General features: G+C 34.8%; 4 protein-coding genes across 23 annotated transcripts; 1 reads left to right on the forward strand and 3 right to left on the reverse strand.

Annotated features, from left to right (window-relative positions):
- The first annotated feature begins 294 nt into the window (after nt 1–294).
- Nucleotides 295–2597, forward strand: LOC130991407 (ribosome biogenesis protein NOP53-like). 14 transcript variants are annotated; one of them, XM_057915620.1, is made up of 6 exons: nt 298–818; nt 1210–1235; nt 1460–1540; nt 1629–1736; nt 1876–1957; nt 2214–2597. In XM_057915620.1, the coding sequence occupies exons 1-6, from the start codon at nt 728–730 to the stop codon at nt 2234–2236; spliced, it is 411 nt and encodes a 136-aa protein (XP_057771603.1). In that variant the 5' UTR covers nt 298–727; the 3' UTR covers nt 2237–2597. The 14 variants fall into 14 exon arrangements, 4 of the variants coding, with proteins under 4 accessions (XP_057771603.1, XP_057771605.1, XP_057771601.1 ...); XM_057915622.1 differs by having other exon boundaries at nt 299–800; XM_057915618.1 differs by having other exon boundaries at nt 300–818; nt 1857–1957.
- A 12336-nt stretch (nt 2598–14933) lies between these two features.
- Nucleotides 14934–18234, reverse strand: LOC130991389 (putative late blight resistance protein homolog R1A-10). The gene is made up of 2 exons (XM_057915574.1): nt 15244–18234; nt 14934–15134 (listed from the first exon to the last, which is right to left on the reverse strand). Exon 1 carries the CDS (start codon nt 18132–18134, stop codon nt 15498–15500), a length of 2637 nt encoding a protein of 878 aa, XP_057771557.1. The 5' UTR covers nt 18135–18234; the 3' UTR covers nt 14934–15134; nt 15244–15497.
- Nucleotides 18235–18908: 674 nt separating this feature from the next.
- On the reverse strand, nt 18909–23121 carry LOC130991396 (cystathionine beta-lyase, chloroplastic-like). Of its 7 annotated transcripts, none has more exons than XM_057915586.1 (13): nt 22889–23121; nt 22636–22711; nt 21435–21603; nt 21183–21313; nt 20943–21013; nt 20764–20855; nt 20479–20566; nt 20288–20399; nt 20119–20215; nt 19962–20043; nt 19612–19837; nt 19303–19405; nt 18909–19212 (listed from the first exon to the last, which is right to left on the reverse strand). In XM_057915586.1, the coding sequence occupies exons 2-13, from the start codon at nt 22702–22704 to the stop codon at nt 19037–19039; spliced, it is 1416 nt and encodes a 471-aa protein (XP_057771569.1). In that variant the 5' UTR covers nt 22705–22711; nt 22889–23121; the 3' UTR covers nt 18909–19036. The 7 variants fall into 7 exon arrangements, with proteins under 7 accessions (XP_057771569.1, XP_057771567.1, XP_057771571.1 ...); XM_057915584.1 differs by having other exon boundaries at nt 22885–23047; XM_057915588.1 differs by having other exon boundaries at nt 21183–21310; nt 22885–23046.
- A 900-nt stretch (nt 23122–24021) lies between these two features.
- Nucleotides 24022–25798, reverse strand: LOC130991408 (chlorophyllase-2). The gene is made up of 2 exons (XM_057915623.1): nt 25358–25798; nt 24022–24913 (listed from the first exon to the last, which is right to left on the reverse strand). Exons 1-2 carry the CDS (start codon nt 25628–25630, stop codon nt 24230–24232), a joined length of 957 nt encoding a protein of 318 aa, XP_057771606.1. The 5' UTR covers nt 25631–25798; the 3' UTR covers nt 24022–24229.
- Between the last annotated feature and the right edge of the window lie 1014 nt (nt 25799–26812).

The raw sequence follows: 26812 nt of genomic DNA on the forward strand, positions 1-26812 counted from the left end.
ATCAAAATAATAGTTGATTTTAAAGTTTTGAGAAATCAAAATAAATAGATTGGTACTTGAAGTAATCGAAGTAATCATAAGCATATATTATATTGTACTTAAATATAAACTTCTTGAAATAATAAAAGTAATCATAAGTATATAACGTAATTATTAATTAATAAATATAAAATTGCTGAAAATCCAAAACAAACATTAACCTACGGACAAAAAAAAGTATCTTATTTCACCATTATTATCTGCACCAAAAAATTAAATTTTACCGCCATATGAAAACATCTCATTTTACCGCTATCTCCACAAAAAAATATCATTTCACCGCCATCCACAAGTGGGCGGTTACTTATTCTCAAAATGGCCAAATGTCTTTCCTCTCCAACAGGCAAGCTCCATTCGAATTATGTTAGGGGTTCTTTTGCTTTTGCCAGATCTAGAGAGATACTACAAGTTGTCCGTCCCAGATTCCATCGCCGCGGCCATCTGGTTCACCGGTGTAGCCTTCCCAACATCAAATTCCCCAAACTCATATTTAGATTTTTACCAAAACTTCACACAACCCTCAATTCAGCGATGGTAGCTGCGAGTGCAACCCCAATCAAGGGCGCCGGAGGCAGGCAAGGCGGCAACAGGAAGAAATATACCGAAATCCGTCAAGGTGACGCTTCAATTCCGGGTTGTGCGCTTGGCTCGTTTTCTGAAGAAGGGGCGCTACGCCCAGGCCCAGCGTATGGGCACCGGAGCGCCCATCTATATGGCTTCTGTGCTCGAGTACCTTGCCGCTGAGGTGTTGGAATTGGAAGGTCCGTGTTGCATATCAGGTGTATGATCTTGATTCTGTGTAGTAAGATATTAAGATGGCTAGTCTTTTAGCCTATTTCTCTTAATGCTTATTGTATTGCCTCATCTAGGGGGTTCCAGGAGCTTATAGCGAGGCTGCTACTTTAAAAGCATATCCAAAATGTGAGACTTCCATGTGACCACTTTGAACTTTTATTTTTATAGGTGAATGATTTTGTAATGAAGATAGATAGCAGGGATATAGAAGTGTTAAATGCCTTTACCATGTGGAGATATCTTTGGTGTTGATTGCACTAATATATGGTTTTCTGAATTTGTGATGCATTTTGTCTTTGTGGCTGTAACACAGAGAATTAGGTTTGCGACGACCCTTTGTTATTTCTAATAGAATTTGCTATTTCACTTTTGCAGGAGAAGTCAAGGCCAAAATAAAAAAGGTATAATATAATCTGTTCTGCACTTTTGGTGTCTGCATGTGTAGCCAATTATATTGTTCAAGGAGGCATTATGAGATAAGTATTGCATGTTAGAGATTCTTATAGTTTCTCAGTTATCTCTGTATGCATTAGAACTTCTTGATGTTACTACTGAGCAATATATTTCACTAGAATGCGAGTTCTTTTAGAATCTATGGGGTTTATTTAACAGTTAATCATGACAGAAGCCCAAGTCTTGCGTTATTCCTGCTGTTGAGGTTGAACATCCTGGATGTTCATTCAATCATCATCCTAAGAGCCATCAGGTTGGTATCAATCTCTTATGTGTGTAATTTCATCATTTTTCTTTTTCTTTCTATATTAATGGTTCAACCTTACACTCTGTTACCATAGGATGCCTTAGCTCGTGCTGTTGCAGATGAAATGCAGAAAATTTACCAACATGAATTGGGGCCTCAGCCCATCCCTTTAGTTGTCCCTGGTGAAGCTATTGATGAATATGTTCGTACTTCATCCCGAACTGGTCACTTGAAGTGGAAATGAATATTGTCCCTCCATATTCATGTGCTTTCACTTATTTGCATATGAAGTTTTCATGCACTTCCCTCTTATATGCGTCAGAAATATTTCCTTGAGGCAGATGCGGATGATGGAACTGATGATGATGATGATGAACAAAATGAAAATCAGGCTGATGATGGAGATGTGGATACAGAAAAGAGGTGAGAGTCATTTGTTTTGGGTTCTTTTAACCATCTATTATGTTTGTTTCCTTTTTCTGCAAGGATAATTGAACAAGTAGCTTTGCTTGTATAGTTATGGGTTCTGGTGTCTGGTGTGGGGTCCATATTGAACATCTCTCTTTTGGTGCTAGTGGATTCATTTTTCATTGTTAAATTGATCCGTATGATATTTATATTCTCAATTTAATTTGTCAAAGAAAAGTGAATATCACTGATTGTGATGAAAACTATGCAGCTCTTAGAAAACCAAAAGGGTGACTCGGGTAGAATTTAACCGGAGAGCTAGACGAAAGGAGCAGTTGAGAATTGAAGCAGAAGCGAAAAAAGTGAAGGGACTTTCAAAAGACATAGATGCTCATCAACCCATTGTGAAATCGAGGATTGCAAAAAAGTTGCAGGGTAAAAGGACGCAGATGCTCATCAACCCATGGAGCATAGGATGTAAACAATAGGGACTTGTTTCCTTCTTTCATTTTCTTTCTTTTTAGGAAGACACTTCGAATTATATGTTTATCAATGTATCTATCATTGTATGCGATACATGAAAAGATTGTATTTCATAATTCATTATATTTGATTCATATAATGTATGATATGCTATTTTATATTTTTATAAAAATTGTGATAAAAAATATTGTTCACACATAATAACATTTATCCACACTTATTTTATATATTTAAAAAATAATAATATTTCTTCTAAAATTAATATTAAAAAATAATTACCTATACATAATTTATAAGATTTAGCTACACATATATGTGTCACAAAAGGTACGTGTAAAAACCACGTAATTTCCACGTCATCATTGCATTATTTCAAAAATATATTTTCCCACAAAAAATAAATTATTCGTGACATATATATATATGTGGGTAAAGGCTTGATGAATTACCCACACATAAAATTTGCCACGTGTAAATGCCATGTCATTTCCACATCATCACTGCAGTATATCATAAATATCTTTTCTCACACATAAAATGTATTATTCGTGACATATATATGTGTAGGTAAATGTTTGGTGATTTACCCACACATATACATATGTGTGGATAATACCTTTTCTTCACAAAGTTTTACCCACACATGTTGACATTTGACTTATGTGTGGGTAAAAAGAAACAGTGACACATAAATATACTTTTAGCCACACATCCATGTGTGGCTAAAACCCTTAATTTCTTGTAGTGTGGCACTTTTTCATTGGTTGGATGATTTTAATTTAGATATTAATATAAAATTTTAATATCTATCATATATATATATATATATATATATATTAAATTTTATAATTTTAATTTCTTTATAAATAGACCTCATTTGTTGTATTCATACACACTAAAAATTTTTCACTTTTCGCAATGGATCCTAGAAATTTTTTTGAGGATCCTCAAAATTTCTCAAACTCCCAAGATTATTATCCTAATCTTTATAATTTTTTCGAGTTTGCATTGTTGTAATTTATATTTTTAGTTTGTTGTAATTTAAATTTTTATTAGTTTGTTTTTTATTCTTTTAATTTTTTTAATATTTTAATTTATATTTAATATTATTAAAATTATTACGATTAAAAATAATAATAAAATAATTATATATAATGTTGTGGTTGGGGTGGTCATTGATAAATCAACAAAAATAGAGGTGGTTGGGTTGGGATAAATATAGTGATGTGAAAGAGAGAGAAATTAATTAAATATTGAAGATGGTTGGATGGTTGGGTGGTTGGATGGTTGCTGATAAACATAGCCTTAAAATTAGCCACTTTTATAATTTTAGTATTTTCACAATTCTAAGAATTAAAAATCGCACTTTGTGTTTAGATTTTGTATGTTTGGATGCATGAAACACGAGCTATGCATGGGGGCAGTTCCATAAGCACAGTCTATTTTTTAAAATTATTAAGTAATGGTAAGAACATAATGAGAGGACAAACATCTATTCACCTAAAAATGGCTAGTTTGTATATATATTATTGTGGCTTTTTTTTTAACTAAGTAAATCTATTTTTTACTGTTGCCTCGAAATAAAAATATCAATATAGCAAATAAATAGAATTTATCAGGTACAATAGAATTTACACTGATATTATAGTATTTGTTTTCGAGCATTGTCGCTTATCTAGTTAAAACTAGACATTATAAAGAGACAATCTATCTATAATATATAGCAACATAAATCTTATCCTAGGTGGCATTGTATAATCATTCCATTCTAATTTTCTTTAATTCTCATTCATTCTTATTTATTTATACATTTATAATCAATTTTTTACATTATAGCAAAATAAATCATATCCTATGTGGCATCGTATAATCACTTCATTCTAATTTTCCCCAATTCTCATTCATTCTTATTTATTTATACATTTCTAATCAATTTTTACATTTAAAAACTATTAAATAATTATATAAATTTATAGATAACTTCTGTATTATTAAATAATCATATAAAACTATTAGATAAAGTTTGTACTATTAAATAATCGTATAAAACTATTAGATAAATTCAACATATCCATTTAATTATAAATCCTACATATCCATTTGATTATCGGAACCATTATATAACTCACGGCCTTCTATTTTTTCACCCAAATTAAAACGCATTAGCACTTCGATGGTCCATTCGTCTGTTTTCAAACGCCTGAAATCCCTCTTAACCTCATACCAACTTTTCTTATATATATAAACTCAATGACCAACAAGAACTCATCATGCCTCATAATCCATCTTTTTTTCACCCAAAAAATAAATAAATTTTATCCTACGTGGCATCGTATAATCACTTCATTCTAATTTTCTTCAATTCTTATTCATTCTTATTTATTTATACATTTATAATCAATTTTTACATTATAGCAAAATAAATCATATCCTACATGGCATCGTATAATCACTCCATTCTAATTTTCCTCAATTCTCATTCATTCTTATTTATTTATACATTTCTAATCAATTTTTACATTTAAAAACTATTAAATAATCATATAAATTTATAGATAAATTCTGTACTATTAAATAATCATATAAAACTATTAGATAAAGTTTGTACTATTAAATAATCGTATAAAACTATTAGATAAATCCAACATATCCATTTAATTATAAATCCTAAATATCCATTTGATTATCGGAACCATTATATAACTCGCAGCCTTCTATTTTCCCACCCAAATTAAAACACATTAGCACTTCGAGGGTCCATTAATTAGTCTGTTTTCAAACGTCTGAAATCCCTCTTAACCTCATACCAACTTTTCTTATATATATAAACTCAATGACCAACAAGAACTCATTATGCCTCATAATCCATCTTTTTTTCACCCAAAAAATTTAATTTAATAAAATGATGGCATCCAGAATATGAATCCTTATACCCACTTAATTGAGATTATTCCAAATGTGACTAAAACTTAAATATAATATACCAATAAATTAATCCACGAAAAACAATCAATTCAAATGTCAATTCATTTTTTAGAAAAGATATTCTTCAACTAAATGTTGAAGAAGGTGGTGAAGTTTGTTGCGATTGACTCCGGTCTGCTAGATGATTTAGATGTATCAGCATTGCATTACATAAGTTTAGGTGGTTTAGTTTTCCGTTAGCTTGGTAATTGATGTAAATAATGGTGTATATATATTCATCTATCGTGAAGGGTTGTTGATTCATAATTTGTTGTATATGCAATTCGTACATTGATTTAGATATTGTACTTATCGGTTTATTTGGATTAATATAGCAGGGCATGTCTCATTTCAATATCATCGATTTACCTTTTGGATGAACTCGACTTTATATTGTTTGAATATAGCATTTTTGGAGAACTGACTCGGTGCTTAGAAGTTAGATCATACTATAATTTTGAATAAATTCAAGTTTGTTGCTGGACTTAGTGGTGATGAGTTCTTTCTACTGAGTTTTGCTTGGACGTGGGCTGCTGATTAGTTTAGGATTCATACATAAATTCAAGTTTGTTGCTGGACTTAGTGGTTTGAGTTCCTTTGTCATCTGTGTACTGGGAGATTCATTTGAGTCTTTAGCATGCTTAGGGGAAAGTAGCTAGGGACGAAAGTTGGTGCTCAAAATTTCCAGCTTGCTCTATGTAATTGTTGTTTTTTCATTGCCATCATAATTGACTATATTTCAAGAAAATAGGCATTCAATTACTTTTGCATAAACCGTATAAAGTTATGAATATTATAGTGAAAAGTCTGATTATTGATATTTGATTCAGAATTGTAAAACTATATAATATAAAATTTTCGAACAAGCATAAAAAAATTACGAACATCTAAGTAAAAAATTCGAATTTTTCTTGTTGACATAAAATATCTAACATAAAAATAATTCGAACAAGAAAAGAAATATTACGAATATCCAAATAAAATATTCGAAATGTTCTTCCTGACATAAAATATTTAGCATAAAATATTTTGAACAAGCGTAAAAAAATTACGAATATCTAAATAAAATATTCAAATTTCTCTTGTTAACATAAAATACTTAACATATAATTTTTCGAACAAGCTTAACAAAATTACGAATATTGTTATTAATTACGGTAATAAGATATAGAGAATTAAAAAACACGGACAAATGAGTTGGATTTTTTGGATTTGAATTAATTTATACTGGCCAAAAATGTAGAAATGGGGAGGAGAGAATTACGTGACGTTTATGGTGATTTAGATTAATGAAAAAATATCACATCCATAGCTAATTCATTGCCGTGTTCACCATGAGCTGGGTATGAACACCTATAATTTCATTAGTAGAAGTAGGTTTATATATAATCTGCGGCCTCATTATTTTGTCTACCATAAACAATCATAAACTAATAAAACTAATTTAAGAAAAAAAGAATAAAATGTAAATGATTGATATCTTCATAAATCAATTCAAAAAAATATGGGATACGGTCAACTAAAATAGCAATAAGAAACGGTTACATTAAAAAAATACAATTACTTAAATAACCTTAACATATAAATCAGATCTTAAATGAACGAAATGATCTGGATCGTTAATATCAATTAATCTAAGGGCTTAGATTAATTCTTCATTCTCAAAATATATACTACTATTCTCTATGAATCTTCTCCATATATATATATATATATATATAATAGCAGAATAAATCATATCTTGTGTGACGCCGTATAATCACTCTATTTTAATTTTCCTCAATTTTCATTCATTCTTATTTTTTTCTGAATTTTTAATCAATTTCCATATCTAAAAAAGGATTTATATTTGTATTTTATTTCTTCAATCTTCAAATTTACATATTTTTTTCTTCTAAAATATTCAATCCCACATCAACTTTTTGTAAACTTCATCAAATAAATATTTATATAAAAATGTATTTCTATTATCACAACCTACATTTAATTGGCGAAAGTGATTAACATTAATATTATTTCAAATATTGTACTACTAATTTAATTTGATCATATCAAATTAATTAAAGAAATAATTTATATATAAACTATTTTATATACTATAATAATAAAAATAACATAAAATAATTATAAATGATAACATAAAATAATTCTCATCGAATTTCGACGAGTTAGACGCTAGTTATATAATAAAAGCAAAAGATAAAGATAGAAAAAGAGAGAGAGAGAGAGAATATTCTCTGAGTGAGCTAGATACTTTATTCATGTGATGCATTAATCTTTGTTGACAAGTTTGTGCATTTATTTGATTATATGTGGAACTTTGTGCATTTATTTAAGCTTTAGTATCCCTATAATCAATATTACATATAAATATATTTTGATAAATTAATAATTAAATAAATAATAAAGTCAAAGATTATGTCACGATGAACTCGAACTCAAAATTTCTTTTAACTTCGAGTATTAACCACTCTATCATTAAATTAACACAGACTAATATTATATATGTGTGTGTGTGTGTGTTTTCCGAGCATTGTGCGTGCATTTATTTAAATGTTATTATCCCTATAACCAATATTATATATAAATATATTTTGATAAACAATTACCAATTAAATAAGTAAATTTAAAAATTATGAACTCAAAACCTCTTTTGACTTTATGTATTACCTGCTCTACTGTTAGATCAACACACATACTAATATATTTATGTTCAAGAAGCTTGATATCATGCATGCCAACTTTATCTCGGTGAGTACTAGAACTAAAAATGTTTAAAGATCATAATTCATCCGAAACTCCAAATTAATTAACTTTGACAAAATATATATCAATGAAATTATAACATCATATTAACAAAAAATCCAATTAAAGGTTCAAGTCTCATTAAAAGTCCCAAGACAAAAAAGGCAGTGAAAAACACTAAAAGGGAAAAGGAGTTGCTCTTCTAAAACTAAGCACCAAACAAAAGAGGGGGAAAAAAAGCAGTAAGAAAAGCATCAAAAGTGAAAAACAAAGCAAATTGTGAAGCAATGGTAATGGTAAGACAAGAAGAGAGGAGAAATCAAATGAGTTTCAAATATGGCCACTTTGAGTCGTCTTCATCGATCTTCCTTTCTTTTCTCTTCCTCTTTCTGTGCTCTGTAGATATGCGGCACAAGAAATTCGTTAGTTTAATGAAACCCAACATCATGATTAGAGTGATAATAAGACTGACCAATTATGAGACGACACAAGAAATTCATATGATGGGAAGATACGAAGTTGGAGGTCGTAGTTGTCGTATTCAGATTGCTGCTCCTCCTGAATCTGTTTCGCTGAGGCCTCTGCTGAATTGCTGCACCATTCTAACTCGATTAATTGGAGGGTTGGGATTTCTCCAATGCCGGCGGGGATTTCCTCTAGATACGGACACCATCGTATAAAGAGATGGCGGAGTCTAGGGAAGTTGGTTTCATCAGCTCTCCAACGCACCATTTTTAAATAAATGAGATGTAGAAACTGCAATGAGCTGAATTCATCTCCTTCTGCTATTTCCCACTCTTCATTTGCTTCTTTTTCTTCTGTCTCATTGCTTTTGAAGGTACAATATGTCATCTTGAGCACTTCCAGATTCGGTAGTGCACACAGAGCCGTCGTCGCTGCCGGAGTTATTACACAATACTCCAGATTTAATTCTCTAAGAGTAGATGGAAATTTGAGTACGTGCAGATATTGATCCCTTGATGAAATCCAGGTTAATGTTTGGAGTTTGTGAAGATGACTCAGATCAACTACTTCACTCATCCCTGATGAGCCTTCATCCTCACAATACCGGATTTCCAAGCTTTTTATATTTGGAATGCTTTCCAAGAAACCCCTAATCACTGACGGACTTAGCTCCACACCCCGTATCGTCTGCAGCTTCTTCAGAACAATTTTTTTCATGTAATCATCTTCCATCTCGAGATATGTATTCAATATGATGAGATGTCTTAACTCAGACATCTCCCACAACTCAGCTGGGAAATAGCTACAGGACATGGGAAAAATAAAGATCTCCCAAATTTTGTTGGATACCTCAGCAATCAAGGTTTGCAAATTACACAATCTTGATATTCCACTTCTTGGCAATGACTTGCAATTGATAGCTAAGTAGCGTAAGTTCACAAGTTGTAATATTTCTTCTGTGAACTCAATCTTACGCATTTCCAATAAATCCAACACCCTAAGCAATCTTAATGTGGAAACCATGGGAGATACATTCCTATCCAACTTGACAAATACTAGAAATGATCGAACAAGTGACATCTCTGATGAAGAAGCATACTCATCATCTTTCATTCCATATGATGTGTGAATACTCACACGACGCAGCTGGTTAGAGAATGTGAGCTCGGTCGAATTCTTGACATGTAGAAACTTCTCATCATCAGCTTTCCTAATGCATAAATCTCTCAAAAGATCATGCATGATGTACCTCTTTGCTTTTACATACCAACTATAACTTGTAATAACCGAAACTAGATTCCTTTCTACAAGTGACTTTAAATAATCCTCTGCCTCTTCCTCCAAACTTTTTTCTCCATTCGATTTCACAAATCCTTCTGCTACCCACATCCTTACGAGTCTCAACAGGTCGATCTCATAATCTTCAGGGAATGCTGCCATATATAGGAAACATGGTTTCAAGTGAATCGGCAGATGGTTATAACTTAAGGATAGTATATTCAAGAACTGTTTGTCCGATTCAGCAATTGCAGCTCTTACGTCGTTCCCAATATTCTCCCAAACATCTTTCAATCTTTCCACCTTTGACAACAGCCCTCCAATCACATTGATAGCCAGAGGAAGCCCACCGCAATCACTCGCAATCTTCTCTCCTATCCCTTGTAACTCATGAGGGCAATCCTCTTTTCCAAACACAATTTGGCTAAGAAGATCCCAACTTTGAGACTCGCTCAGCAACTGCACCTGATGATGGTGCTGAATCTCCGAGTCTGCATATTTGGCGACATCCGATTCCCTAGTGGTGATCACAATCCGACTCCCGTTATTGTCGTCCGGGAAGTACATCCTTATCTCATCCCAGAATTTGGTGCTCCAAATATCATCTAATACAATCATGTATCTTCTACCACACAAGTTTCTATACAAGATATCTTTTAACTCACCATCTCCCTTTCCATTATGTTTGTCACATTCTTCTTTTCCAATTATGCAATGAAGAAGGCTTAATAGAATTGACCGCATATTGTAATCTTGAGAAACTGTGGTCCAAGCAAGATGACTAAAGTGCTCAACAATGAGTGGATCTTGATAAAGTTTTCGAGCAAGAGTGGTTTTACCTATACCACCCATACCCACGATGGGCAGGATCTCCAGCTTGGTCTGATTCCCGGTCAGCCGATCCTTCAGCTGCATCAGATCTTCATCAACTCCCACCACGACGCTCTTCGAACTCGAGAAAGAAGCTCCACTCCATGAGCTGCCTGTCGGCTTCTTGTTTGTCTCCACCTCCACGAGCTTCACGACTTGTTCGATCACAGAATCAAGTTTTTGTGTCACAAGCAGCACATCTGGTGTGAGCGGAGTGAAGTTCACGCCTTCAGGCATCGAGAGCAGTCGTTCAACCATGTGAGATTCAACGATGTCTTCTGCTTCATTTGCTACGTCTCTGATTTGGCACTCCAAGCTTGGTATTTTGGTGAGTGGTGGAGTTTTTTCGAGAATCTGCTGCTGCAGGTAAGAAGCTTTTTGGAGGAGGGATTGGAGTTGTGGTTTCTCTTGTCCAAGAATCCAGCGTGTTTGTTCGGGATCCAGAATCCTTTCGAGGATGGTGATGAGTGATTGAAGATTGTAAGCCATTTTTGAGATCTCTTCTCTCTCGAAAAATAAGCAAAACAAAAGGAAAGGAAAGTGGTGTTCAGGTAAATATGGCTGCCATTATTAAGACCATCTTTGTCGGTAGGAAAATTGGGGAGTGCTCACTCTCTCTCATCTTAGTTTGGATCAATGGTGCAACGATTTGTCAATATTTGATTGGTTGAGTAGATTTTGTTAGGATAATTAATAAAAATTAGTATATTTTTAATATAAATATTTAAAAAATAATTAAAAATATCAAAATTTATATTTTTTTATTTTTTATAAATAGAAACCATTGTTGCTATATTTCAATACACCTTCATATTCTCTAATTTATCCTCTCTACATATAACTTCTATTATTTAGTATTTCTCTATTTTTGAATGGATCGAGCCAATAATTCTTTCTTCAACTCTCAAAATATAATGTTTTAAGTTTTTTATTTTGTTTCACAATATAAGATTTTCTCTTCAATCAAGATTAATTATCTCTCTTCTCATTAAATTTTTCACTTTCCAACTCCCTCATTAAGATATTAATTAAATTTATTTATCACTTCTCCTTTTAAAATACTTTTTTGAAAATGAAGAATTATCAATCTTTCATTTAAATTTATTGGGATATGGAGTACATTAAGTTTACAATAAATCCATGTGGCCACCCACAAACTAGTATAATAAGGAAAATCTTGATTTATTTAATTTATTTTTTTAATAAAAATAGGATTTAGTTATTTTATTATATTCTCTACATTGTACTTTTTTTTTTGCATTTTTTAATTTATTTTTTAATAAAAATATAAAAGTTACCAAAAAATTGCAAAAAAATAACTACAATGTAGAGAATATGACAAGTTAAAAATAAAAGTTATTTTTATTTTAAAAAACAAGTTAAATAAATTAAATTATTTTCTATTTAAATAAATTGTGGATGACCACAATGTGACTATCTAACATTACTCTTAAGTTTAGCTGGTGAGAAAAGAGACTGAGTTTTTAAAATTTGATGTTAATTAATTCTTATTAATTCTTGTGCAAAAATTTAAGACATCTTATATTTTGGAAAGGAGGGAGTAGTAATAAACACAATCGACATTCCTGCACCCTTCACCTGCACCACGGGGGCAGATCAATTATATAATAGTGAATATTATTGTGAGTGGAGTTTGAACTCTACTATTGCTGTGAGTGGAATTTGAGGATCCTATTGCTATAAATGGAAGTGACAAACATATTGTGTACAGACCAAAACAGAAAAAGTGACGACGATATTGTGAACGAAGAGAGTAGTAAAAATTACATACACCTCGGATCAGTACCTGAGAGTAATGCAAAGATTTCCACTTCTTGTATAATCATAAGTTCCAGGTTCCGTAGCTGAAGGCTGCAGAACAACAGAATCAGTTGCAAAAGGAAAACTAAAGTTACAACAGAATCAGAGACATTCCTCGATTTTCAAGAAGAGCTTCAATAAACACCATTACCCCCAGAAGGCTTCTTCTGATCTCTCACTTTACAGGAAACCTCTGAAAACATCAAAGCTAGAACTCACCTGCTTGAAAGTTGCTGTTTGATATAGAGGCGTGCTTAAAGCCTCATAAGGATCAAAGTCATTGGAAAAATTCATCAACACCGTGGAAACACTTGGCTCCACTTGGCGACTTGTTTGTATGATCTCTTCTTCTGTCACAAGTTTATTACATTACAATTGCGCAAACTTTAACACGTCATGCCTTAACAAGCACGAGCTACAGTAAAGATATAAACGTGTGTGTTTCCCTAAAACAGCTTGAGTATGTAATATACAGCTACCATTTGTGCGTTCGGCAACTCCATCAACCAAAGCAGACGTGCTGACATCCATCCCTTTGTATCTCAAGCAATGGAAACAAACAGAGATGCTGTAAGAGATCTGTAAATGTTAGCGCAAAATGGTAGTTATGTTGCGATCAGTTTATTGATCAAAGATAGAGGTTGTATGTATGGCATTTTGTTACAGAGGAAACAAGGTAGTCAGGCATTAGTTGGCTGGAAACATCAAATAGCAAATGGCAAGATAAAGGATAAACAGAGAGCTAAAACACTTTAAAATTTTCTGCAGAATGGTAATAAAACGAGTGATTGCATAGCCTAATACTTCTGAATTTAATACTTCCAAATTTCTCAAAGGGCATCTGTGGAGTAATGATACTTCTCACTGATTTGAAACATAGTATAGTTGCAATTGGTTCTTGTGTTCATTATTTTAAGTGTATATTTCAGGACATTTGTTTAAATATTTATTTAAAGTGATACATCTTGTTTTTGTTTGTGTTTGTGATCAGCTTGAGAGAATAGTTTGATCTGGCTGCAAAAAGGATGATCGACTCGGATAAAGGAGTGTTTGTTTTTTCTTAGAATTTGTTTCAAGATGCTGATATCATCACAAGTGGCATGTTACCTCATCTTCGAGATTTCATATTGTTCAAGAAAATATTCAAGTTGTGAATGGATTCGAGTTTGACATTGTACAATTTTGAGACATTTATGCATATTACTACTTTGTCTTAGTGTCATATTTTGAATAATCTTATACCCTATTCGTCTAATAAAAATAGTCATATATTTTCATTTTAAAACATTCACAAAAAATAGTCCTATTTTATTTTCAAACAAGGTCAACGACAAATTAATAGTACATACTATTATCTTTATATCAATTTATTTTATCTATTCTACAATACATGGTTAACTACTTTAATTTAGTGCTCGTTTGGTTCACGTAGAGGAATAGAAATGGAATGAAATCAAATAAAGGAGTGTAATGGTAACAATGAAAAGGAATCACTTGTAAGATATTTCCTTTTTTTTTTTTTTGAGGAATAATAATAATGCACGGTTCTGAAAAATATCACCAAACATAGAAGTTTGTAGGTTGTGTTGTAAGCCTTTTTAAAAAATTGGCAAAATTTTCATTTTTGTTGAAGATTGATTCTTCAAGACTTGTACATGCATTAATATACTTGGGTTTCTTTGGATTTTAAAGTTGCATCTAGGGCTGTAAACGAGCCGAGCCGAGCCGAATACAAGCAGGCTCGAGCTCGGCTCGTTTAAATATTCGGGTGTTCGAGCTCGGCTCGAGCTCGATTCGAGCTTTTATCTTGATGATCGAGCTCGGCTCGTCACCCACATACTAAGCTCGAGCTCGGTTCGAGTTCGGCTCGGGTGATGCTCGATAATGTCGAATTCGAGCTTGAGCTCGAGCTCGGCTTGTTAGATGTTCGTATTTATGATGTTCAAGCTCAAATTTGTTATAAATTTAAGAAAATATTTTTAATTAATATGTTATTCGAGTTCGAGTTCGACTCGTTTAAGGCTCGTTTACTAACTCGATTGAAGGCTCGACTGAAAGTTCGTGAACAGGCTCGCGAACATGTTCACGAACAATCGAATTCGAACATGTTCGCGAGCTCAACGAGCCGAGCACTGTCAGGCTCGAGCTCGGCTCGATAAAAATTTTGAGCTTGAAATCAGGCTCGAGCTCGGTTCGTTTATTATCGAATTGAGCTCCGAACGAGCTTTTTTCGAGCCGAATATCGAATAGCTCGCGGGTAGCTCTGTTCATTTACAGCCCTAGTTGCATCAAACCAAAAAACTTACATATATAAAGAAATTAAAGGAGAAAAAAAAAGGAGGGGAGGACAACTTGCTAGAAAAAAAAAAACAATGGGGCAATTTAAAATTGATAAAAATAGTTATTCAAATGAGGAAAAAACAAGGCAGTAAAAAAAACACGAAAAGTGAAAAACAAAGCAAATTGTGAAGCAATAGTAGACAAGACAAGAGAAGGGAAATCAAATGAGTTTCAAATGTGGCCACTTTTAGTCGTCTTCATCTTCCTTTCTTTGCTGAAATCGGTGCTAAAAAAATAAAATAAAAAATTATTACGATACAAATATATGTGTTTGGAAAGCAAGGCGAAAGATTTTATTTATTTTTGGATAGGCAGAAAGTGATAATAATACTGACCAAATCATCATCTGAGTGAGTCGATACGAAGTTGGAATTGGTAGTTTTCGTATTCAGATTGCTGCTCCTCATGAATCTGTTTCGCTGAGGCGTCTGCAGAATCGCTGCAACCATCTAACTCGATTAATTGGAGGGTTGGGATTTCTCCAATGCCGGCGGGGATTTCCTCTAGATAAAGACAATATTCTAAACAGAGATGGCGGAGTCTAGGGAAGTTGGTTTCATCAACTCTCCAACGCACTAGATATAAAAAATCAAGATGTAGAAAGTTGGAGTTGGAGTTGGTAGTTCTCGTATTCAGATTGCTGCTCCTCCTGAATCTGTTTGGCTGAGGCCACTGCAGAATCGCTGCAATTATCTAAGTGGATTAATTGGAGGGTTGGGATTTCTCCAATGCCGGCGGGGATTTCCTCTAGCTTCCAACAACTTCGTATAAAGAGATGGCGGAGTCTAGGGAAGTTGGTTTCATCAGCTCTCCAACGCACCAGTAGTGTATGATTGAGTTGTAGAAAGTGCAATGAGCTGAATTCATCTCCTTCTGCTATTTCCCACTCTTCATTTGCTTCTTCTGTCTCATTGCTTTTGAAGCTACATTTGTGCAACTTGAGCACTTCCAGATTCGGTAGTGCACACAGTGCAGTCGTCACTGCCGGAGTTATTACACAAAAATCCAGATTTAATTCTCTAAGAGTAGATGGAAACTTGACTGCGTGCAGATATTGATGCCATGAACGCCAGCTTAATGTTTGGAGTTTGTGAAGATGACTCAGATCAACTACTTCACTCATCCCTGATGAAACATACCAGATATGCAAGCTTTTTATATTTGGAATGCTTTCCAAGAAACCCCTTCTAATCACTGACGGGCTTATCCTCACATACCGTATCGTCTGCAGCTTCTCCAGAACAATTTTTTTCATGTAATCATCTTCAATCTTTTGATATGGACCCAACATGATGAGATATCTTAACTCAGACATCTCCCACAACTCACCTGGACAAGAGCCTTCGCCTACCGTAGCAATCAAGGTTTGCAAATTACACAATCTTGATATTCCACTTCTTGGCAATGACTTGCAATTGATAGCTAAGTAGCGTAAGTTCACAAGTTGTAATATTTCTTCCGGGAACTCAATCATATAATACTTATTCATTTTCAATAAATCCAACACCCTAAGCAAGCTTAATGTGAAAACCATAGGAGATAGCTTCCGATCCAACACGATCAAGAGTAGAAATGATCGAACAAGTGGCATCTCTGATGAAGAAGCATACTCATCATCTTCCATTCCATATGACATCTCTGATGAAGAAGCATACTCATCATCTTCCATTCCATATGATGTGTGAATACTCACACGACGTAGCTGGTTGGAGAATGTGAGCTCGGTGGACTTCTTGACACGTAGAAACTTCTCATCATCAGCTTGCCTAATGCATAGATCTCTCAAAAGATCATGCATGTTGTACCTCTTTGCTTTTCCATACCAATCATAACTGCTAACCGAAACTAGATTCCTTTCTACAAGTGACTTTAAATAATCCTCTGCCTCTTCCTCCAAACTTTTATCTCCATTCGATTTCACAAATCCTTCTGCCACCAACATCTGTATGAGTCTCAAGGATTCAATCTCATAATCTTCGGGGAATGCTGCCATATAGAGGAAACATGGTTTCAAGTGAAGCGGCAGATGGTTATAACTTAAGGATAGTATATTGGAGAACTGCTTGTCTGATTCAGCAATCGCAGCTCTTACGTCGTTCCCAATATTCTCCCAAACATCTTTCAATCTTTCCAACTTTGACAAGAGCCCTCCAATCACATTGATAGCCAGAGGAAGCCCACTGCAATCACTCGAAATCTTCTTCCCTATCCCTTGTAACTCATGAGGGCAATCCTCTTTTCCAAACACAATTTGGCTAAGAAGATCCCAACTTTGAGACTCGCTCAGCAACTGCACCTGATGATGCAGACTATTGGAGTCTGCATATTTGGCGACATCCGATTCCCTAGTGGTGATCACAATCCGACTCCCGTTATTGTTGTCCGGGAAGTACCTCCTTATCTCATCCCAGAATGTGGTGCTCCAAATATCATCTAATACAATCATGTATCTTCTACCGTACAAGCTCCTATACAAAATATCTTTCAACTCACCATCTCCCTTATGTTCATAGTCTGATCCAGTTATGCAACGAAGAAGGCTTAATAGAATTGACCGCATATTGTAATCTTGTGAGATTGTGGTCCAAGCAAGATAGTTAAAGTGGTCAAGAATGAGTGGATCTTGATAAAGTTTTCGAGCAAGAGTGGTTTTACCTATACCACCCATACCCACGATGGGCAGGATCTCCAGCTTGCTCTGCATCCCGGTCAGCCGATCCTTCAGCTGCATCAGAACTTCATCGACTCCCACCACGACGCTCTTCGAACTCGAGAAAGAAGCACCACTCCATGAGCTGCCAGTTGGCTTCTTGTTTGTCTCCACCTCCACGAGCTCCTCAACTTGTTGAGTTAAAGAATCAAGCTTTTGTGTCACAAGCAGCACATCTGGTGTCGCGTCTTCTTCTTCTTCTTCTTCTTCTTCTTCTTCTTCTGGCATCGAAAACAGTTGTTCAAGCATGTAAGATTCATGCATCGAGAAAATTCGTCTAACCATGTGAGATTCAACGATGTCTTCTGCTTCATTTGCTACGTCTCTGATTTGGCACTCCAAGCTTGGTATTTTGGTGAGTGGTGGAGTTTTTTCGAGAATCTTCTGCTGTAGGTAAGAAGCTTTTTGGAGGAGGGATTGGAGTTGTGGTTTCTCTTGTCCAAGAATCCAGTGTGTTTGTTGGGGATCCAGAATCCCTTGGAGGATGGTGATGAGGGATTGAAGATTGTAAGCCATTTTTCAGATCTCTGCTCACTCGAAAAATAAGCAAAACAAAACAAAAGGAAAGGAAAGTGGTGTTCAGTAAATATGGCTGCCATTATTAAGGCCATCTTTGTCGGTAGGAAAATTGGGGAGTGCTCACTCTCTCTCATCTAGTTTGGATCAATGGTGCAACGATTTGTCAATATTTGATTGGTTAGATTTTGTTAGGATAATTAATAAAAATTAGTATATTTTTAATATAAATAATTAAAAAATAATTAAAAATATCAAAATTTATATTTTTTTATTTTCTATAAATAGAGACTATTGTTGCTATATTTCAATACACCTTCAAATTCTCTCATTTATCTCTCTACATCTAACTTCTATTATTTGTTTCTCTATTTTTCAATGTATCGAGGCAATAATTCTTTCTTCAGCTCTCAAAATATAATATTTTAAGTTTTTTATTTTGTTTCACAATATAAGATTGTCTCTTCAATCAAGATTTATTATCTCTCTCTTCTCATTAAATTTTTCACTTTCCAACTCCCTCATTAAGATATTAATTAAATTTATTTATCACTTCTACTTTTAAAATACTTTTTTTAAAATGAAGAATTATCAATCTTTCATTTAAATTTATTGGGATATGGAGTACATTAAGTTTAGCTGGTGAGAAAAGAGAATGAGTTTTTAAAATTTGATGTTAATTAATTCTTCTTAATTCTTGTGCAAAGGTTTAAAACATCTTATATTTTGGAAAGGAGGGAGTAGTAACAAACACAATCGCCATTCCATGCATTATTTGGATAAAATAAAAATTAAATAGATAAATAATAAACAAAGTCAATGTTTCATGCATTATTTGAAAGAACCCTTCTAAATATGGGGTTAAGCAAAATGGCGGAAAAATATTTATATGCGGAGGCAAGCTACGCAGGCCCCGTCCGTAGGGCGTGCTCGAGATCGGCGATGAGGTCGTCGGCATCTTCGATCCCGACGGATATACGCACGAGATCCTCGGTCAGACCTCGCGCCTCACGTACCGCTGCAGGTATGCTTGCGTGAGACATGAAGCAGGGCAAGCTGATGAGGGACTTGACGCTCCCTGTCGTTCCAAAACAAACACTTTCATGCTTGAGTTAAAATTACTCGGGAGCGTGGCGGGCAAATCGAGTAACGAACCGAGAATACTCACCGAAACTCACGGTTATGCTGAAATACTTTGTCGTCTCAACGACGTGCTTGGAGAGAGCCAACGACCCCGTTAAGAAGCTCAGCACGGATCCTGCACCCTTCGCCTGCACCACAGGGGCAGATCAGTTAGATAATAGTAGGTATTGTTGTGGGTGTACTTTGGACTATTATTATTGTGAGTGGCATTTGAGGATCCTACTGCTATAAATGGAAGTGACAAGTATATTGTGGACGGACCAAAACGGCAAAAATGACAACAATATTGTGAACGAAGAGAGTAGCAAAGATTACATACACCTCGGATCAGTACCTGAGAGTAATGCAAAGATCGTCCCGGGTGATTGGGAAGACCAGCATAATGGACCTTTTTCACACGAGGGTGAGATGCGAGGAACTCTGCGATTTTTTGAGCGTTTTCCTGTTGCTTTTCGACGCGTAGAGCCATAGTTTTGATGCCTCTCAAACACAGCCAACAGTCGAATGGAGCTAACCCCGACCCCTCCGCGTTATGTAGGAAATATAGGTCTTTCGCCAAGCTAATAAGCATCAAAAGAGGTTAATCTACGAACCAGTAACTGAAACTTTTCATAGGATGATTCAAATGAATCCATCTCGATTGTTTCCTAGAAAGTGGAAATTGTATGTGATTCATAGACAAACCTTTCTCCTTTGATAGCAAGCACACCAGCCATGAGGTCGCTGTGACCAGCGATGAACTTTGTAGCTGAGTGCATCACGATATCTGAAAATTGGTCGACGCGTTAAGGTTCATTCTGTATATTAGCCAAAAAGATTACTAAGGGAGGTGTGTTGTTACCAGCTCCGAGCTCTAAGGGTTGAGACAGCACGGGAGACATGATGCTGTTGTCCACCAACACGAGAGCGCCACGGGCATGTGCAAGTTCAGCGATTTTCTAAAATCAAAATTAGGTGGTGTTGATGAGTGACGAAGTAAAAAAAAATATGCAAGAGTTGAAGCTGCTTACACGAAGATCAGAGATCTGCTGGCGGGGGTTTGTTGGACTCTCTAACCACACAAGCTTTGTGCGGGGGGTGATTGCAGAGGCGACCTCTTCCAAATTTGTTGTATCTACACGCCTGCAGCACATATATACCTTAGGATTTCTACCAAATGGCTGAAAAAATCGAGTTAGTTTGAAGAAGAAAAAATATTAACTTAACCACGATTCCAGATTTCGGAGTTACTTGTGACAATAAGCGATCAGAACCACCGTACATGTCGTCACCAGAAACAATCTCATCACCTACCATGAAAAAAACAGAAAAGAAAAAATTTCAATACAACAATTATCATATCCAACCATAATATCAGCCGCCTAAAGTGTGTCTCAAAGCTCAACATCATAATTAGAGATTAATAACAAGACTATGCTGTCTTTATTGGACATCTCCAGTTGGCATTGGAAATGGAGAGAAAAAAAACTAATGCCACATGATGTACCAGTTCCAACTAGATGAGTAACAGCTGCTAAAGCTGCCATTCCGCTGGTGAAGCATAATGCTCGGTCGGCTTTGTCGAGCTTTGCAAGAAGTCTGTTAACAGCCAACAAATGATTTAGCCATGGTAAAGAAGTACAGCATTGATCTTTGCTAAAATTTAGTGTCTCCTTAAGTTGAGACCTTTCTAGGGTATCCCGAGTAGGATTTCCACTTCTTGTATAATCATAAGTTCCAGGTTCCGTAGCTGAAGGCTGCAGAACAACAGAATCAGTTGCAAAATGAAAACTAAAGTTACTTCAATGTTCAGATACATTCCTCGATTTTCAAGAAGAGCTTCAATAAACACCATTACCCCCAGAAGGCTTCTTCTAATCTCTCACTTTACAGGAAACCTCTCAAAACATCAAAGCTAGAACTCACCTGCTTGAAAGTTGCTGTTTGATATAGAGGCGTGCTTAAAGCCTCATAAGGATCAAAGTCATTGGAAAAATTCATCAACAGCGTGGAAACACTTGGCTCCACTGTGCGACTTGTTTGTATGATCTCTTCTTCTGTCACAAGTTTATTACATTACAATTGTGCAAACTTTAACACGTCGTGCCTTGACATGCATGAGCTACAGTAAACGTGTGTGTTTCCCTAAAACAGCTTGAGTATATAATATACAGCTACCATTTGTGCATTCGGCAACTCCATCAACCAAAGCAGACGTGCTGACATCCATCCCTTTGTATCTCAAGCAATTTATTTTAAGGTTTCGCTCACCCACAGAAAAGCATCCCTTCTTGAGCACTATTGCTTTGTATTCGTTATGCAATGGGATATTACCGCTGGGAAAACCCTAAAGACCAATCAAGTTCTGAATCAGATTTAAACACTGGTTTTGAAGCCCTCCTAAGAAGGGATATCAACAAGAGCAAGACAGATCAAACATGAGAGCATTTTGTCACAATTCACCAATTAAGGCGACATCAAATAGTCGTGTTTGCAACAACTTCATCATAAAAAGGGTAAGATTTAATATGAACTGGGTTAACAACAGTTCAACCACACATGGATGAGATTTCGATTGTGCCACGAATCCTCATCTCGGATCTAAATATTTCTCATTTTTCTTCTCAATATCTAATGCACCAAGGGGGTATTTACTATTAAGGATGAGCCTAGACACATTAAAATAGTATAGGATAATCCATCGTTTACTAAGATAGATTGAAATTTTGGAATATCCCCAGACTCTTAATTTCTATTTGCTTGATCCATATCATTTTGAGAGGAGTGGGATAGGACAAATCCTAATAATGAAGATAAAAATACTCAATCATGTATGGTATCAATCATTAAAAGTAAACGCCCCCAAGAAAATACACAGCTAAAAGTGATTACCTTGCAAAATTATACTTCTAATATACATCCCAGAAAATGGACAGAGTAAGAAAGAACCATTGTAAACTTCTGAAGTTAACTATACAATCCTAATTCCTCAGCAAAATTCAGGTATTCAATAGCAATTCCTAATTTGCATTGAACATGTAAAAATTGGTGTTAGCATACCAAAATTCACCCACACTTATCTGAAGCCCTAAAATCAGAAAAAGACCTATTTCAACTTTTTTCTTCTCCTTTTCAATAAATCCTTGCGTTCCAGAGCATCATCACCTTTACCCAAGAGCTCCGAACAAAATTCCTAAATCGTCAAGTTCTTTTCACACAATCAAACAAAGATACGTCCTTTTGTAGCCTCCAATACAAGGCGAAAAAGAGGAGATGAAAACGTTGAGCTCTAATTGCACTGATGAATAGACACACAAAAAAGAACGCATTCACGATAAACATGTATCATCAAACGCTGGATAACATAAAAATTACTTACATTTTGATCAATTTGGTTGATTTGAAGAGTGGTAAAGAATGATGTGAGAGATGAAGCAGCGGCAGCCATAGTCTCACTGCAAACAGAAATTGAGCTAAGGGGACAAATGAAAACACACAAACTCTTGATTTCCACTGGCAAGTGGTGTTCAAGCAAATATGGCTGCCAAAAGTAATCGAAAATATCAGACAAACCAGAATCATTTTGTCATTCACGCATAATAATTCGAAAATAAAATGTCAAAATTACCAACACTTTAAAACTCAGGAGGCGCGGCAATTGTTGATCTGTCCGGCTATGATGGTCGGCGCGATTGAGAGAGAGAGAGGAGAAAAGCTTTGCTTCTAGAGAGAGAAATGAGCGTTTAATGGAGATGGGGTTTTAAGGGTTCTGTGTTTTGGGGGAAATGGTGAAGGCTTTGTAAGTTTGCAGTTAAATACTTGAATTCAATTTGGTTGCAGAAACCCGACCCGTTTAGCTGGTTTTATGGGCTATTGGGCTGTGATAATTGGGCCGGGCCTGCATTCAACTATCCATTTAATGGGTTTCCAATTGCAAAGGAAGTCTTCTCTTTCTCAACTATATTGAGATTGAATTATGTTACTAATTTCCCTTTTTTTAAAAATTTATTTAAAATGTTGTTAATTGTTATTATTCGTCAATTTTAATTAAGGTAGTTTAAAAATACAAAGATCATATATGGCTGCAATACTTAGATAGAATATCATTCCAAAGCAGAAGATGTTGTCCTCAAATTGTAGACCACGAATCGAGTTTGAATAATAAACGGAAAAAATTGATTATGTTTCAAAATTATTTATATTTATTCCCCATATTGGTAATGAAAATTGTGCCACACAAATTAAAGAGTGTAATCGAATCGAGCCGAGCCGAGTAACGTCATGTTCAAAATTTAATTTATTTAGTATCGAGTTGAATCTCGAACTTTGTTTATCGAATATTTAAAGGCTAACAAGAGCTTAATCGAACCTTTACGAGCTTTCTATATTTATATTCAGAATATTGATTATTTTTCTTTTGAAAATAATTATACTATCATTCAAAATAATAAAATATATTAATTATTATCTTAAAATTAATTAGAGGCTTAATACAATTATTTACTAATTATAGTACATAAATATAAGTTGTACCTACAAGTAATAATTTATATTTTCAAGCTGAATCAATTATTTAATGAATTTGTTCACGAGCTAATGAGCTGAATACTATGAAGCTCATTTAACGGGTTTGAACAAGCTTTTTTTTAGCCGAATTCCGAATAATTTGCAAGTAGTTTTTTTATAGCCTCACTTAATTTAAGTCAGATGTTCACAAAATCAACTTTTGTTATAGGGCCTGACTATAATTGAAAAAAAAAAAGGCTTGGCAATATAAAATATATTACTAAGGGTGCGTTTAATTTTTCTCTCATTTTCCATCAAAGTAAACGCACCTTAAGTTAAATATAAAACTGTTACACACATCATCTCACGAATTTCTTACAAAGAGTGAAGTGGTACAAATTAAAGGAGACTAATGATCATACAAACTTACTTTCACATTTCCCATCTTTATTACACAACTCACTAAACTAGACTTGAAATTCAAGTCTTTGAAGTTGAAGAGGGAGCATGTCATGATGCCCTTCTCTTATAGAAACAAGTTCCCTTGAATCACCTTCCAAATAAGCCTTCAAAAATGCTACCAAAATACCCCCAACAAATCTCCTCATTGCCCCCCTAGACTCCCCATTCTTGCACAAACAATAGGTGATTTTGCCCCTTATCCCTTTAGTATCATCGTCGAGCATGTCGAGGTGGCCGTAGTCCTTAGCCACAAAGTAGTATGCCGGCTTGCAACACTCGTTGTAGAAATCCTCGTGATTCACCCCTTTTGGAGCACACGGATGGAAAAAAGGATTCCGCCTCACCTCCCCCAGTCCCGACCCCACTACTAGCACTGCAGTGGAGTCGAGATTGAATGAATGTGGGGTGTAGGTGAGGACAGGTGGCGGAGTTTGTTTCCCCATGTCGGTTCCGTCAACGGGGTCAATGCCTATTAGGGCTGAGAATTTTAGAGAAGTTGTAGATGATTTGCTTAGAGCTAATGCAAAAGCAACTTTTCCTCCTCTACTATGCCCTGCAAGCCCTAATTTTGCAAGATTTGGCTCAACATTTGGTGGGAGAAGTTGCCCTAATCCTAGGGCTAACCAATTTGTTATCTTTGCAGTGATTTTGATTTCTTCATTTGCATCTGCTCCTGCTATAGAGTATAACTAGTGCAAATTGAAACAAAACAAAACAAAAATAATTATTAAAAACATTGAACAAGTTATGTTTTAGTTTATCAAAGACACAGTCATAAAAACTTGAATGTTGCAAGTTAAACATAATCACTACTTTGAAATATGCCCTCTTATATGGTCAAAGTCTCATGCTTCCTAACAAAATTACATGTAATTCCAATTTGATCTAAATTGGATCATTTTCATTGCTTTAAAAAGAAACATAGCTTAGAACAATTATGCAAATTCACTAGTGATGGATCTCTCTTGGCCATTAATTATTCTTCAAATGTTACACAACAATAATCTTACTGCAGATTCTCCAAGCAACAACTTATAATATCATCATATCCAACAAAACTAGAAATCTAATAGAGAAATTTCAAGAATCAAAGATACAAAAAGAAGCAAAAAAAATTGTGTTGCATAACTAACCTGCGGCGCGACGACGACGAAGCCATGCGATGCTATGTGTTGAAGAAGGAGAGAGTAGAAAGAGTTGTAGAGAAGATAGCCATGAAGGAACAATAAAACTGGGAAAACACCTGCTTCTAAGGGGCTGCAAATCAAGAGTGGCTTTGGAGGGCTACTATTATTATTATTATTATTATTTCTATTGCATAATTTTGGCTCAACTTTTATTAATGTGGTGATGCAATTTCCTATTTCAAAAACATTTGTGGAAGGAATTGAAGTTGAAGGACTCATGACTATGGCAAGTCTGCAGCCTTCTCTTTCTTTTTATGAATGTGTGTGTGTGTGTGTGTTTCTATCTTGTGAACTATTTTTCTTTTTTCCTTTGGAAAAGGATAAGAAAAAAGTTGTAGTTTTTGTGGCCTTTAAAACCCCACTAGTTGGGTAGTTGGTAGTTGGGTTGCAGTGTGAAAGCTATAAATTTTGTGAGAAGATATTTGTGAAATGGGAGTTTTGATGTTTCCACTTTTGGAATTTTATGTAATGCTTAGAGATGGCAATGGATCTGGACCCGGTTCAGATCCGCGGATCCAAATCCTTTTTTTAGGATCTGGACCTTAGGAAAAATGGGCCCAATGGATCTGGACCGGATCTGGATTATTCCTATAATTTCCGGATCTGGATTTGGGGCAAAAAATTTGAGACCCAGATCCGGTCCATGGATCCATTTATATATAAAAATATATAAAATGTTATTTATTTTTATCTAACTCTAATCTAATATCTATGAGTCTATGACTAATCTATATATCTCTTTTTATAAATAATATATAATGCAATTAAAGATAATATTTTACTTTTATTTTAACTTAAATTTTAGTTTTCATTATTATTATTATTATTATTATTATTATTGATAACATTAATTTTCTTTTTTCTATGTAAAATAGAGAACACATTGTTCCACTGTTATTTAGTACTCCCTCCGTCCACCAATTCAAGGCCTAGGGCAAGTGTAATTTACACTTGCCCTAGGCCTTGAATTGGTGGACGGAGGGAGTACTTGATAATTTTATTCTTATTGTTATTAAATTTTGATAATATTTTTATAGAATATGGTTAATTCATTTATTTTGAATAATTGTTGAAAATCTAGACAATAATTATAATTTTATTTGGGATTAATTTAATATTTATAAATTTATTTTAAAAGACAAAAAATATGGATCCGGGTCTGGACCCGAGATCCTGTGGATCTTATAGATCTGGACCTGGATCTCATTTTTTTGGATCCAATGGATCTGGATCGGATCTGGGTCTAAGTCAAAAAATCTGGATCTGGATCTGGACCAAGCAAGATCCGGTCCAGATCCGGCCCATTGCCATCCCTAGTAATGCTAGAAGCCACTCACTAGTTTCTAATTACTACTGCTATTCGAGACTGTTTAGTTTAAACGGTAAAATCGAGCACAAAAA

Source organism: Salvia miltiorrhiza, chromosome 7 (genome assembly GCF_028751815.1).
Source record: "Salvia miltiorrhiza cultivar Shanhuang (shh) chromosome 7, IMPLAD_Smil_shh, whole genome shotgun sequence".
Classification (NCBI taxonomy): Eukaryota; Viridiplantae; Streptophyta; class Magnoliopsida; order Lamiales; family Lamiaceae; genus Salvia; species Salvia miltiorrhiza.